The following is a 15,844-nucleotide window of genomic DNA, read 5'->3' on the forward strand; positions in this document are numbered from 1 at the left end:
CAAAACCCTAAAGTTATTGTCTTTTGAGATTATCAAGATGTATTTATGACCCAGAAAAATAGAGTCATTTCCCAAACCCATGCAGGCTGGATCTTTTCCATGTTATTTCAGAGCTGTGCGTTGGTCAGGGCAAATTTTTCATTTCTGACTTGGAGAAACTACTGCAGAGGCCCTAAAGTCCCAAAAGGTGGATTTTTTTTTTATTGTATGCAAACACAAGTTAATTATCTTGTGGGAACAAGTTATTATCTTGTTCCCACAAGATAATTAACTTCTGTACGCAAGAAAAATAAAAAAAAACATTAACTCTTATGGACTTTAGGGCCTCTGTATGATTCAATCCAAGTCACTGAGGAGCAAAATATACCATACCGAATGTATAATTTATTTTCAATACTTTGGTTTGTGGCTAAATACTTGCACAACCATTAACATTCCCATCTGCCTCTGTTGTACTTTATGTTTAGTGCTCACAAAAGCTAACATGTTTAATTAAGTTGGCCAATGTTAATCTTTATAACAGCTTAACATCAGCATGTTAACCCTTTAAAACCTGGATCAACATCATTTTTCTTGTGCTGCGTTCAGATGCCTTCACAAATATTTAAACCATAGAAATCTGAGCAAATGAAGAACTTGGCAAGAACTTTTTAGTAAATTGCAAATGTAGATTTGATTTTTTTAAGCCTAGGGAAAATGTAAAAAAAAACAAACAACTGTATTATTATCAGAATTATATATTTAAAATTATTTCACAGAATTAACATTATTATTTAATTTTCAGGTTATTTAATTTCAGTTCATTTTTAAAAAAAACTCTTTTTCTTTGTTTTTGCCCTACTGTTTTTTTAGTAATTTTCTTACACTTTTTATATATTATTTATTTATTTATTTATGTACTGCTAAATTTTGGGTCATTTCTTATCTAGTTGCTCATTGCCTTCTTTCTATTTTTTTGTAAGAAATCAAGCCAGTTTTCTCAGGTTTTTAAAGGGTTAACTGTCAGTTTTTTGTGTAAATCAGTACATCAGAACTCACATCTTTCCTCTTGTTTTGCTATTGGCTTATTTTAACAGTTTTCTTAATACTAGTAAAATTAGGGCTGAGCAATATGGACAGAATGAAATATCACGATATTATTGATGACAAGATACCTCGATATTGATATTGTAATGATATTGTATAGTAAACTATTGGTGCTTTTACAAAATATCTACACAATGCAGTTGTTTTAAGTAATCATCAGTAATTTTGATATAGTGGGCAAAGGCAAATAATACAGCAACAGCAGTCTGGTAAGATTTTTTCTAGCCGACTGTTTATCACTTTACTGTAGAGTTCGGTTGAAATACGCTGTGCAAACTTAAAACAGTTTGATTTAATGCAAACTGGATGAACCGGCATTTGTAATTATGACACATAACAGAAAAATTAAAATTAGACTGCTTAAGCAACCTTTGCTGATGGCACTAAATTCAACTTATACTGCGTTAGTAATAAGCACTATAGCATCGTACATCCCACGTGTATACTGTGACTGGATAGGGGTTTGTCCGAATGTACGGTGTCTATAATGTGAATGTGTTTCTCACGTAACAGCGTTTGTCGGAGGGGCATGTGGTCACTTATTGTTTAGTCTTTCTGATGACTGCTTGCGGGCGACCTTACAGATTTTTTAACGTTTTTTTTTTTTTTATTGTTGCTATGCAATTCTATTGATTGTTGAGAGCTTGAGGATGCAAGACAAATTTCCATGAAAACGGACAGTAAAATATCTTATCTATCTGTAATTATGTTTGTTGATAAACGGACTAATGGAGCAAACTGCTAAATTTATTGCTGAGTTGAGACCAGAGACATGAATGAGATTAAGTTTCAGTAGAGGTGGGAGAGCGACGAGTGGTGCACGATGGGTTTGTTTCCTAGAAAGTTTGTGTTTTTTGGGGTTACGAGGTGAAACTTGGCAGAATCAGTGTATCGAGAAATTGAAAACTGCACCAATATTACTGTCAGTTTGCTGTTTGGACTCGGTGGTCACCATGTTTAAGTCCGGAGCAGCGGCCGATTCAAGTGTGACATCTGGTGGTGAAATTTGGCATACTTGTGCGGCGTTAAGCTAAATATCAAACCGGCTTGAAATTTTTTACACCTAGACAAGACAACACTTGTGACATTACAATATCCAAATTTTAAGCAGATATTTAGCCTCATGTCATTATATCGGTATAATTTCGATATTTTGCTCAGCCTAGTTCTACAAATATTAACTTTTCGTGACAGAAAATCCCACACAATGCTGTTTTTTTTAATACAAAATCTGTGTAATGTTTAATATTAACGCACACTATAGCTTTGGATGTATGAGGGCCTTTCCAATATTATTTAATGACTGATTCTTGATCGCAAATTAACAATAATCTGATGATCTATCAAACCAATATATAAAGCAGAACAGAGAGACACAGCTATAAACCTTTATGCTTTGCTCACTAAAACTTGGAAGTACTTTCCAAAGTTTCAAGCTGGTGCTATACATACAAATACCTTACAATCAAATCTGACCTCACAAAAATAAGCACAAATTCACATCCACGTTATTTAAAATGTTCCCCTTTCTTTGCCAGCTCTGAACTTGATAGCACAAAGTAAAATATGTGTGACGTATATACAAAGCATTTAAAGAAAAGTTCACACTCAGACGCACATTGCATTGTAAAGGTCATAAAATCAGTATAAACAAGTTTGATTCATCAGATTTCACACACAGACATCGTATAAAATATCATTGACAGCTCACATCGGCCGTTTTATAGTGTCGAGATCGGACGCTTACAGATGTGCTCTCAGCTTCTTGAGGCCCCGGCGATATAAAAGTGGAAGGTGCATGCACAGCTTTACTGTCAGTCTTATAAAGAGAGTGTAAGCACAATTTATTACAGGATACAGAGGCTAAAATGAACATCCAAGTATTTTTCTTTTTATATGAAGCCCTTTATCTACAGAGCAGCTTCCATCACATCTGTTCTCTCGGCATTTCGTCCTCTTCGGGTTTTGGTTTAAATCCAAAAGTCTGTGTTTTGCGTTCCAAAACAGCACCGTGGTCCAGAGGAAAAATTCCACAACAACTTCCACAAATGTCAGGATTGTCTTTCAATTTAACGTCTTTGGGAAGAGGCTGTGGCGGATGCGATGCCCCGACTGCTCGACTGTTGACCGTAAAGAAAAAACACCTCTTCCAGACAAAGAGAGTAACTTTTGTTGTTCTCGGATGAGTTTGTGTAAAGATCCCACGCTTCAGTTGACTTTAAAGATGCTGAAGATGTGAGGCGAGGCTGAGGGGTTGCCCAGAGTGTGGAGTCTAAAGGACGAGCCCGTGATGGCCTGCAGCTCCGTGCCTTTGTCCAGTCGCAGGAGGCCGGACACCTGGCAGGGCTTCAGGAAGTGGAAAGGGTGTGGCCCGGCGGAGGGGGTCGTCCCGTAACCCTCCATGCACTGCAGCTTCTGAGGCCTCTGTCCGCTGGTCACCACGTCCAGCTTCACATACTGAGACTGCTGCTCATTGAACAACACCTGAGGAGACACAGAGGATAATCAATCAATCAAGAGACACTAGGACAGTGATATTCAACTAAGGGCTCGTGGGCCAAATGTGCCCCCCCCCAACCATTTTCTAATTCCTAATAAACATAAAGTGATTCACACTGGGAATAGTTTTTCTACTTTTAGTATACATAAGGTGCCAGAGTGCATAAAACAGCATCAAAATAGAGTGTTTATCAAAAAAAGTGTAAGTGAAGGATCCCCCGCACCCCAAACAGAGGTCCTAGCTAAGCCCATAATGTCCTAAAGTCCTAGAAATGTCCTGAAATTCTAAAAATGTCCCAAAATCCTAGAAATGTCCTAAAATCCTAGAAACATCCTAAATTCCAGAAACGTCCTACATTTTGAGAAATATCCTAAACTCTAAAAAGTCCTTAAATACTAGAAACATCCTAAAATCCTAGAAATGTCCTACAATCATAGAAAAATCTTAAGATCTTAGAAACTTCCTAAAATCCTGAAAACATGAATGAATCTGCTGCAACTAGCCCCTGGCCTCCTGCCATTTTGCAAAAGTGGTCCCCAAACTTGTCAGAACAACTTGTTTCGTCTCAATTATTTAAATGAAAACTAAGCACTGGATTTCCAAGTTTTCCACCATCATAATTCTTTCTTTCTTTTGGCTAGATTTTCTCCAGACCTCTGTCAACTTGACAAGAGCGAGGTCTGGCTACATGAGATTACATGTAACCTGATATCCACTTCTCCAAAAAACATGATACATACCAGTACAAATATGACTGATGTTTGTTCATGATAAAGGCTGTTTTTTATAAAGCCGCATTCAGTTAGAGAACTTGGACGTGGGGCTGCGTCCCAAGACTCTGCTGATTCACTGTGGTTGTAAATTTGAAATCGATTACTTCACTACAACTTGAGAACTATGGAAGCCAAATTTAAGCGCAGGCTCAGTCTAGGCCCCATCCATCCTCTCTTGTGCAGTGCTTTGTGATTTTGTAATGGATTTTAGATGTGCATAAAAGTTAAAATATTCCCACATTTTCAATGCAACTTGTCACACTTGGCTCTGGTAGCTGATCTAATCAAGCAAGTGGCGGGCTTGATGTGGTATGAACAGTGGGACAATGGCAGATACAGACGAAAGGTTTATACTATCAGTACATACGATGACCTGTTTAATTTGACCACAGCATTCAAATGCTAAATAGACTAGCTGGCTAGTTTATTTAGCAGAGGAACTCATGGCCACAATGGTGGCTTGGAAATGCCGCTGATGTCTCTTGCATTTGGTGGCACAATTGCAGCTTGAAATGCCTCGCTGTCTTGCTAAAAGCACCCTTTTTCAGTGTAACAGTCGCTGCTGGAGATGCCCAGATGTCTTGCTGGAAAACAACAGGTCTTGGTACCACAATGGAAGCTGAACATGATTCCATGTCTTGCTATAAAGCATCCACTTTTGGTGGCACAGTTGCCACTGGTAATGCCCCCAATGCCATCCATGTCTCTCTAAAAATACCCAGTTTGGTGTCAAAAGTTGGTGCTGGATATGCTCTGATGTCTCACTAAAAACATCTGCGTTTGGTGTCACGATCGCAGCTGGAAATGCCGCCAATGTCTTGCTAAAAACACCCTCTTTCTGTGGAACAGCTGCCGCTGGAGATGCCCAGATGTCTTGCTAGAAAACAGCCGATCTTGGAGCCACAATAATAGTTGGAAATGATCCCATATCTTACTTAGAAACACCCTCTTTTGGTGTCACAATTGCCACTGGTAATGCCCCCAATGTTGTCTATGTCTCTCTACAAAACATCCAATTTTGGTGCCTCAATCAGTGCTGGAAATGGCAAGATGTCTTGTTATAAAAACATCTCTTTTTGGTGCCACAATTGCAGCTGGAAATGCTTCAATATCTTGCTAAAAACAACTGGTTTTAGTGCTACATTCTGCACCTGAAATACCCCATTTGTCGAGCTTGAAAAACACCTAGTTTTGGTGCAGCAATTGGTGCTGGAAATGCTTCGATATCTTGCTGAGAAACACCTGCTTTTGGTGGCACAATCGCCGCTGGAGATGCCCAGATTTTTGCTAGAAAACAACCGGTCTTGGTGCCACAGTGGCAGCTGGAAACGATCCCATGTCTTGCTAAAAAACACCCGCTTTTTGGTGGCACAATTTTCTCTATAAGTGCTTCATTGTCCTGCTATGAAACATCCACTTTTGGTGGCACAACCGCAGATGGAAATGCCGCCAGTTTTGGTTGCAGAAATGTTACATATTTGTGGTTTGTAGAAATGTACAATGCCAACATTGTCTTCTGGCTACAGGGCTTTTTTTCCCGTTGGACAAAATGGTCTCATCTCAGCTATACATTTTACAACATAAAATGCAGTCTGTGATTAGCCAAGTCATTGATTTTAATTAGGAAATGTCTCATCAAAGAATAAGACTGCAAACAAGTCAACATTCAGTACCTGTCAGTTTTCGATACTCTGTGAACATGTGGAGAATCTGAGGATGTTGATGTAGTTTTTTAATAAACTACAACTCCCAGCACAAACTCACCTGGCAGAACAGGAAGTAGACGCCTGCTTTCTCCACAGTGAAGGTGCCTTGTTCCTTGTTGTACCTCACCGCTTTAGTCATATTCAACGTCCTCTCCTCCCAACCCTTTATCACGCCACCTTCTCCCACTGACACACAAACAGACACATATCCGGGGTCAGTCATCTCACAGACAAAACTTTCACAGATTATCTTCCATCTTTCATTTTTACGACTCTTACCTTGCTGAGAGGAGACTTTGGTTACTGGTGGAAAGTGAAAGAGACATTGAAAGAGAGGGAAAAGGGAAAGTCAATTAAGATTTTATGAGTGCAATCGTATAGGGGTATATGATTGAAACCACTTCAGCAGATGCTACACGAGACGGCTATAAGGGATCTGCCAAGCCACTTACTCTCAAAATGAGACGCCGCTTTCTTTCCACTTCCATTCCTCCCTCGCAGCGCCCCCCCTTCACAAGGCAAGGAGAGACAGAATATGAATGGCAGAGAAAATAACGTCTGTGGTTTTTTTGATAAAACAATCATTCCCATCTGTATCTGTCTAATAACACGGTGTGTTAATTTGCAGCCATTTAAATTCGACCTGGCTCGTTTTTAACGCGGTTAGCAGATGGACAGAGGATTTCCTGTCACGTGCTTCGATATATTTCCTCAAACTGTTATTTTCAGTCGTGTGCCTCATTTTTTTTTTGGCCTGTGGGGGCTAATCTTAGTGCCAGCTGGTCGCAGTCATCTAGAAAATACAGACAAAGAAGAGAGATAGAGTGAAGGAGGATGGAGAGCTGAGTGTGTGTGTGTGTGTGTGTAGGGAGGACAGACAGAGACGAGATGGACAGTAAAAAGTGGAAACATTAAATGTAGCCTGAGAGACGAAGCTAAGAACACTAAAGAAGAGAAATGAAGTGCCGGAAAAAGAGAGTCAAAAAGGTCTTTGGCTGCTCTGTGACCCAAAAGAGTCGATTAAGAACAGAGAGAAGCAACAGCTTCAGTCCCTGCTCCGATAAAAACAATAAATAAAACACAACGCTTAAAGACCAGAGCTGCACAAAGCCTTCTCTTGTTACTCACTAAAGGTTTATTTCTGCTTTGCAATCTGGCCTACGGGGAGGGTAACATTTGTAAGTTATTGTGTAGCATATATTTTGAAACGTTTCAACAACACTGTGGTCAAAGTGTGGTTAGGTTTAGGCACCACTTGGTTATGGTTAGGAAAATATAATGATGTAGCTTAAAATTGTGTAGCAGTTTTGTCGCCACAGCCACCGCTGAAAATGCAGCAATGTCTCGCTAGTAAACACAACGTTATGATGCCACAATGGCAACTTAAAATTCCCCAGTGTCTTGCCAAAAAACACTCAGTTTTGGTGCTACAGTTGTGGCTGAAAATGCCATGATGTCTTGCTTAAAAACACCTGGCTTTAGTGTGACAATTGTGAAGGGAAATATTGCCTTGTTTTTCCTGGTTTTAGTGTCACAATTACTTAAAAACCCACTTTTGGAGCCAAAATCGTTGCTGGAAACGCAATCGATATCTCGCAAAAAAAACCACCCGGCTTCGGTACCACAATCTCCGTCAGAAATGCAGTGATTTCTCCGTAAAATACACCTGCTTTTGGTGCTAAAATTGCGACTGGCCCTGCAGCAATGTCTCACTAAAAAACACCTAGTTTTGGTGCCACAATCGCAGCTGGAAATAATGCGATATCTAACTAAAAATACCTGGTTATGTTGCCATAGTCACAACGAGAATAGGCCCAATGTCACGCTAAAAAATACCTAGTTTTGGTGCCACATTTGCAACTGAAAATGCCCGATATTGCTTAAAAATGCCAGACTTTGGTGCCAAAATCAATGCTGGAAATGCAGCCGATGTCTCCCAAAAAAACACCTGGTTTTGGTTCCGCAGTCGCGGCTGGATATACCCCAATGCTTTGCAAAAAAAAAAAAATTTAAATCCAGTTTTGGTACCATACTTGCGGCTGACGATGCCCTGATGACTTGTAATGCCACGTTTGCCGCTGGAAATGCAGCAATGTCTCAATAAAAAAGACACAGTTTGTTGTTTGTTGGTCTCCAACAGTAGTGTGCAGTGGTCTGCTGTGATGCTGATGTCTTGCTAAAACACAGTCTGAGAGACAAAGCTAACACTGAATATGAGAAATAAAGAGCCAGAAAAAGATTCAAGGTATTTGGCTGCTCTGAGACTCAACGAGTCGATTAAGAACAGAATGAAGCAACAGCTACGGCTCCCACTCGGGATAAATACAATAAATAAAACACAACGCTAAAAGGCCAGAGCTGCAGAACGCCTGCTCTTGTTACCCACTAAAGGTTTATTTTAGCTTCGCAATCTGGCCTACGGGGAGCGATTTCAGACACAGACACAACCCAAATAGTGTAACTGAGAAATATATACTTTATGTTTCAAGACAGAGCAGCCAAACACCGGGGCCCCCCGCCATCATATAGGAATATTAAGTCCCCGCTAAAATAACTCACAGGTGGGTGACCCTGTAGACTTAGGATTTGCTATGGGCGAGCATTAAGCCCTCAGGCTGGCCAGAGTTTCCTGACTCAAGCTGTCAGTCATCAGGAGAGAACATAACAGCAGTGTCCTGCTGAAACGCTGCACCGCGGTGGTCAACTTTCCACAAACTGGAAAAAGCTGTTTGGACTTTTTTCTATATTCTCGACGATAGCCATGAATTTATGAACACTGTTTAATACATTTTGGATGACAAAGTCAGACATCGGTTACCGCAGAGAAAGGCTGATATCAGCAGGATAGCAATATAGATATTCTGGCGAGAAATGCAGCTCTCTAAATGAATCCTTTTTGTCAAATTTGGACATTCATCCCTCCTCTGAAATCCAGCTCCAAAGCGCCTGAGAGTTCACTCTCGGACAAAAAGTGAACAATCAAGCAATCCCGTGATGGTGACGCAAGCAGAGGCTATAAATACTGCAATGATAGGTCATCAAATATCACCGCTTTCACAACAAATCATAGCTGTGTCAGTCGTGTGCTCAGAGGGGGGAAGAGAAAAAAAATCAATTCCGCTGCCCAAAAGCGTGCAACAAGGCCTCGCTCCCGCGCCAGCTGGTTTTCTGGGCTTCGAGGCCGTTCTGGTCAGACCTGTAATTTCTGAAACAGTCATCCAGCTGCCTACTTTTTCCTGTGTCAACTTTTAGCAGCGGGCTGTGCCTGCAGCCCACTAGACCCGACCAAAGTGGCATGTGGGCCAAGACTGGCCAGCGTTTGTGTTAAATGTTCTTCCCAAAAAAAACAACAGAGCACAGTTGGTAAGTATTGTGTCTGTGGTGATTTCGGGGGCGGCGAGAAAGCAAAAAACTTCATGTTGCTGGTGTTGGAGTCAAGAAAATGCAGCTGTGGAAGGAAATTTGCAATACCGTCTCTCTTCACTCTCTGCCCCACCAGCAGCTCTCTCTTCTCCAGAATGAGCTGAACAATGGCCTTCCTCTGTGTATTGACCTGTTGAAAGAGAGAGAGAGAAAGAACGCACTATTAACAAATGTCCAATAAGTTTATTATGACTTTTTTCTGGCGCGGGTCCCACGCAGCCACAGACGGCCTCTTCCAGCCAGCCACATAAACAGACTCGTCTCTTCCAGTATCCTGCCCCTGCTGCCATGCTCGCTTTAGAACAGGTCTGCCACTTCCTCAGAGACGTGTTGCAACACCTAATGCATGTTTTTAGTGCTTTGCATTCCTCGCATCTTTACTCCCATTTCTGAGAAAGAAAGGATTTTTGCCAAGCCAGCAAAGTTTGAAAAGCTTGGCTGGGGGCCCGCTGAATGACCGAAGGAGGCCTATATGAAGTAAGAGGAACCGTGGCTCAGGGAAAGTATGTTTAAATTTACTGCTACTGTGGAAATGGAGGCAGCGAGTCGCTCTCCGCTCTCCAGACGTTCACTCGCTGGCTCTCATCAGGAGTTGGCCAACGGTCAAATGGACAGAACGGGGCCCCTTGGGAAAGACTCCAGCATCAACACTCCACGTGTCCAATTTTTGGGGTGTTGTGTGTATGTGTGTGTGTGTGTGTGTGTGTGTGTGTGTGTGCAGGTCTGTCAACATGATCCACGGCCAACCTGTCCTCCTGATCTCAAATCCAGTGCAACCTGGTTTTGTAAATACTGTGAACTCAAAACCAGAAGAATTTCCATCAGCTCCTTTTGGCTGCTTCTAGAGAATCTGCCTTGTGATGCAACCCTCGTGCTGGAGTCTCAACATTTGCTACAAGTGCAAGAAGTTTCAAAACTGCACTTTGCATTTAGCCTGCTCACATGGGTGTAAATTTTACACAGGGGACAACATGCCCTCAATTTTAAAATGTGTGCATTCGTCTTCCCCAATAAATTTAATAAATTGTAGCTGGAAAATGCCCCAATGTCTTGCTCAAAAAAGACCCAGTTTTGGTGCAAATATCACAGCTGGAATTGTTGCAACTTCTTGCTATAAAAGCACTCTGTTTTGATGCCACAATCACAGCTGCAAATGTAGCAGTGTCTAGCTAAAAAAAAAAACCTGTTTTGGTGTCACTATCGCCACTGGATATGCCCCAATGTCTTGCTAGAAAAAACAACCAGTTTGGGTGCCACAATCCCTGCTAGAAATGTTTGCAACATCTTGCTGCAAAGCATGCGGTTTTGATGCCACATTTGGGCTGGAAATGTTGCGATGTCTTGCTAAAAAGCACTCGCTTTAGTGGCTATGATCACAATTGGAAATACCTTGATATCTTGCTGAAAAATAACCAGTTATAGTGACACAATTGTGCTGGAAATACCTTGATTTCTTGCTTAAAAGCACCTGCTTTTGGTGCTACATTTGCAAATGGAAATGCCTTGATGGCTTGATAAAAACACCCAGTTATGGTGACACAACTGGGCTGGAAATCTTGCAATTACTTGCTGAAAAAACACCTACTTTTGGTGCTACATTCGCAACTAGAAATGCATTGATGTCTTGCTGAAAAACACCTGGTTATGGTGACGCAATTGGGCTGGAAATGTTGCAATGTCTTGCTAAAAAGCACCCGCTCTTCGTACTACGATCACAACTGGAATTACCTTGCTGTTTTGCTGAAAAACACCCAGTTATAGTGATACAGTAGGGCTGGAAATACTTTGATTTCTTGCTTTAGAGCACCTGTTTTTGGTGCTGCGTTCGCAAAGGAAAATGCCTTGATGGCTTGATAAAAACACCCAGTTATAATGACAGAATTGGGCTGGAAAATTTGCGATTTCTTGCAAAAAAAATCAACGTACTTTTGGTGCTACAATTGCAACCGGAAATGCCCAGATGTCTTGTTAAAAGAAACCTCACTTTTGGTGCAAAGATGTGCAAGACAGACATGGCTCAAGAGAGGAAGGTCGGGGGTCCAAAGAGACTGCAGATGCATGGGGCCCAGCATTTTTGTGCTACACCCCTGTAGGAAATTGTTTGATGCTTGAATTTTCCTGCTGAGGAACCCCAAACTCTCTGTTTCATATGTTGCAGCTCCCTTGAATGTACAGAATTTCTGCAAATGTCACTAACAGAAAGGATAGTTGCTCCTATCTGTGCAGGAGAATTGGCCTTGCATGTTGCAAAACGCTCTACACTTGCCACACTAAATCATGCAGCCTGTTTCACTCTGTGCACTCAGTTGGGTATAAAGTGCACACACGGCAAATAGTTGAGGCTTTCCAGTAAATTGAGATAAAACTGGAGCACAACTGGCACCGGAGTAATTAAACATGGCGGGGGGAGCAGCAGAGGGGGGGGGGGGGGGGGGGGATTGACGCAAAAATAAGCAGAAACTCCACACAACCTACTTATTGGTAAGCAATAAAAGTGCCAAGCAGAGATATGGTGCAATACAATAGAGTACGTGCCAAGGCTGGAGAGAGAAGGGGGGTGAAGTGTGGAATCCCATTTTTCCATGCCCCCCCCCGCGAAGATTCCCGTAACCGCAGCCACACACACAAAAAAAAGTTACATAACAAACACTTTGTGATAATTACAGGCGGGTAAATATTATTGTTGGTGCAAATATGCGTGGTAACCGTGTTTTGCAGGCTTGATTGGGTTTTAAGTATGATACAAACCTGCTCCATTCGGTCCTGCAGGATCTTAAAAGACTGGGACAGGTCCCGCGTCTGTCGCCAAGTCCACGCCGTAAACAGCGCGCTGCATGCGGCCAGAGACAGAGCCACCAAGGCCAGAGAAGCCCAGACGACCCGCAGCTTGCGCACTCGCCTCCTCTGCAGAATCCGATGCATGTTGGTGCAAGACTGCGCTGCTACTCGCCGCCGCAGACCATCCAAAGTCCCCGCTTCAACTTCATTCCAGCAGAGCATGAAGTCGCTCCAAATGCGGTGCTGTCCAAATGTCCATTTTGGTGCACAAAGACGCGCGAGTGGACAGCTTAAAACCAAACACCCACTGCTTTTTAGACGATCTTTTTTGTGTGTGTAAATCTCAGTTTATGTGACAGATGAAGGGTTTTTAATAACGCAACAAAACATCCAAACAGATCACCATCCTCCGCGTGCCTCCAAACACACGAAAACTGCAACTCGCGCACATCAACTGTTGCATCCTTCTCCTTGTGATTCGTTGACTCAGCTCTCTTGTCTTCCCTTTAAACAGCGCGCTGGGGGGTCACTCTATTAGACAGACACACCGAGCACACATCAGCGTCAAATCACACACACACACATACACACACACGCACACGCACACACACAGACACACAAACACACATACTTGGCGGTGAACTTTCCGCGCGCCCTCGGTGAGCTCTGATGTTGTGATACCAGCGTGCATCCGCCGTAAAAACCAACGAGGTGAGCGCGAGAAAAACACAGGAGGCGCACCGGGGCTTCCTCTGCTGCTCCAGACACTTTCATCAACTTGCACGGCTTGAAAATATGTGCCATTCACGCGTGTGACACTTCCGTCTGTGACCACACGGTGGCTGTAGTGTATAGGTGATGACTTGAATATCCGGTGAATCATCAGCAGGCGAGCTGTAACTGATATTGATTCCAGTAGACAATTTATACTTTGAAATCTAAAAGAAAATCTCCCAATAAAGTACTCTTGCATTGAACCAGGGTCATGGATTTATAATTAGGGGGTGTTTATAATGATTATAAATTATTATAAATTATGTGACAGAAAAAATATTTTTAAAAATCTATATTTTTCAGACCTTTTTTTCCAGGCAACGTTCTTGTTTGTTTTTGTTTTTTACATGACTTTTTGCTTTTCTTAATTACTTTTCTTTCTTTCTTTCTTTTGCTAATTTCTTGCTTTTGAGCTGTGTCTTACATTATTTATATATTTAGTTATTTTTCCAAATGCGAATCATTTCAGATTTACATTAATTGAATTTAGATAAGCACAGATAAGCAACCCATTGCATTAACCCATTGAAACCTGATAAAATTGGCGTGATTTCTTTCAAACACACAGGAAAGGGGCAAGAAAAAACTTGACCCGAAAAAATTACAAAAAATTGCAAGATAAATACCTAAAATTTAAAAAAATAAGAAGTTTGACCCAAAAATAAGAAGAAAGTAAAAAGTCCAAGAAAATTACCTGAAAATACAAAAGACAAACAAACAAATTATCAAGAAAATTGAATTGCCTGGAAAAAAAGCTTTAAAAAATAACATTTATTCAGTAAAACATTTGTAATATTTAATCATGATACTTATAAATATAGTTAATTGGGGATTTTACCCTGTAACAATTTTAAAAATAATTTCCTCCAATTTGTGGAACATTTCTTGTTATCGTCCTTTTTTCTCATGTTTTCAAAAGAGAGCAAACCAATGTGCTCAGGCTTTCAAATACGTGTAAAAGGTGTGAACGCAGCACAAGAAGAGTGATGCTGATCCTGGTTTCAAAGGGTTAATCATTCAATATTTGTTCTGACGTATTTGCACTCTGCAGCTTTGCACTACTGAGTAACTGTTTACAATTTACAGAAAGTCTGACCTAAAGACCTATGCACTACTTTATATCTTCTTTCAACAATTGTACTTACATAATAGCTAAATATTTGTCTACTTTGCTTCAGCTTTGTTGTTGTTTTAAGCTCTATTTCTATTTCTTTGTATTAGAACAAACAAAAAAAAAGACAACAAACAATAAAAAAAGTCAAATTCCTCATATGTGTTTACACGTACCTGAGTAATAGAGCTTATCTGCTAAATTCACTCAGACTGAAGAGACTGTGACGTGGACACACAGCTGTGAAGCAACACTGTTTTTTAACTGCAGTCAGAGAGATTTTATTCCTCTGTGTCAACGAGACGGAGCAGTCAAACAAGTAAACAGTAAAACACAGCCTTGGTTTTCAAAACTTGGTGACCACAGGAAATACTTTTCTCATGCACGTTCTAAATGTAACATGGCTTTAGATGTTTTCTAATGAATCATAATTTACAGTAAATTACACTAAATGTGTTTTTTGTAGAGTGAAATCATGGCATCCAACATTTTCACTGGTCACGTGAAAAACCTGTGAATCACTTAGATGTCTCAGTTAACAAATTTCCTTCCTTCCTTTTGTGGTTTGAGGTTGTTTCTGTTTTTTTGTTATCTCGTGAAGCCCTTTAAAAACTCCTTAGAAGAAGTCTTAAACTCTCAATGTCCCTGAAAACTTTACTTTTTGGATTCACAGGATTTCCACTCAACTAGGATCATCTCTATTGACAAAATCAGACAGATTACAACAAACGCCTCTGCTGGCAGAAAACATCAAAGACTTCACATAGCATTTAATGACACAGTATTGAACTCAGTACTGAATATATCTTACAGTGTGAATGATACACTGAGTAACTCATGTCTCTTCCTGACAACTTAACAGCATCAGTCGTAGAAACGAGCCCAGCACATCAACATAGTTGTCTCCTGTTACGCTGTATAGTTATCACATACCCTGCACAGTAAAAGTTGAATAACATTTCAAATATTTATTTATTTTTCTTGTGTTTCGAAAGCACAAAATGCTCTTCAAAGTCCGATTTATTGCAGAGATTTGACCGGAGTCAGGGTTAAACTTGGATTTGGATTCAGTTTTCCATGCTGGGAACAAAGTATCAAGTTGTATACTTTTAGCTCTGAGTCTGGCACGCTGATGGGAAGTTGCAGACATGATGGTTTATAAATATCTCTTGATGTTCCCTTGGACTCTATATTGATCTTGAGGGCATGCACTCTGTTATTGCAAAACGACAGCACATTAAATGTACTTCTGTGCATAGATTTTGCACACTGGCCCTGCGGGTCAAAACGCAGCATTTCAGAAAAAGAAACACGACACGACAATATTTCACAAAAGACATTTCAGAAAACATAAATACATTGTGGTGCTTTGTGATATGTTATGTGTTATAAAATGTCGTAGTGTGTTGTGAAACAAGGTTGTGCTTTGTGAAATATTGTGTTTTCTAATTAGTTGTTTTTTGTTAAATGTCATTTTGTTTCTGAAATGGTGTGTTTTGTGAAATAGTACGTTTTTTTTGTGAAATGTCAGTGTCATGTTAAATGTTGTGTTTTGTGAAAGAGTGTTGTGTCTTAAAATGTTTTGTTCGTGAAAGGTCTGTGTTGTATTTTTATGCTTTGTTGTGGTTTGTGAAATATGTGAAATGTGTTTTTTTAAATGTCGTTTTGTTTTCTGCAATGTTTTTTTGTGAAA

At 40.6% G+C, this 15,844-nt stretch overlaps 1 protein-coding gene across 1 annotated transcript; it reads right to left on the minus strand.

The window, feature by feature from the left end:
- Window positions 1–926: 926 nt before the first annotated feature.
- On the minus strand, window positions 927–13,010 carry tnfsf12 (TNF superfamily member 12). Its single transcript, XM_042512787.1, has 6 exons — window positions 12,237–13,010; window positions 9,537–9,618; window positions 6,518–6,574; window positions 6,345–6,368; window positions 6,124–6,251; window positions 927–3,570 (listed from the first exon to the last, which is right to left on the minus strand). The coding sequence occupies exons 1-6, from the start codon at window positions 12,486–12,488 to the stop codon at window positions 3,295–3,297; spliced, it is 819 nt and encodes a 272-aa protein (XP_042368721.1). The 5' UTR covers window positions 12,489–13,010; the 3' UTR covers window positions 927–3,294.
- Window positions 13,011–15,844: the final 2,834 nt, after the last annotated feature.

Source organism: Plectropomus leopardus, chromosome 23 (assembly GCF_008729295.1).
Source record: "Plectropomus leopardus isolate mb chromosome 23, YSFRI_Pleo_2.0, whole genome shotgun sequence".
NCBI classification, from domain to species: domain Eukaryota; kingdom Metazoa; phylum Chordata; class Actinopteri; order Perciformes; family Serranidae; genus Plectropomus; species Plectropomus leopardus.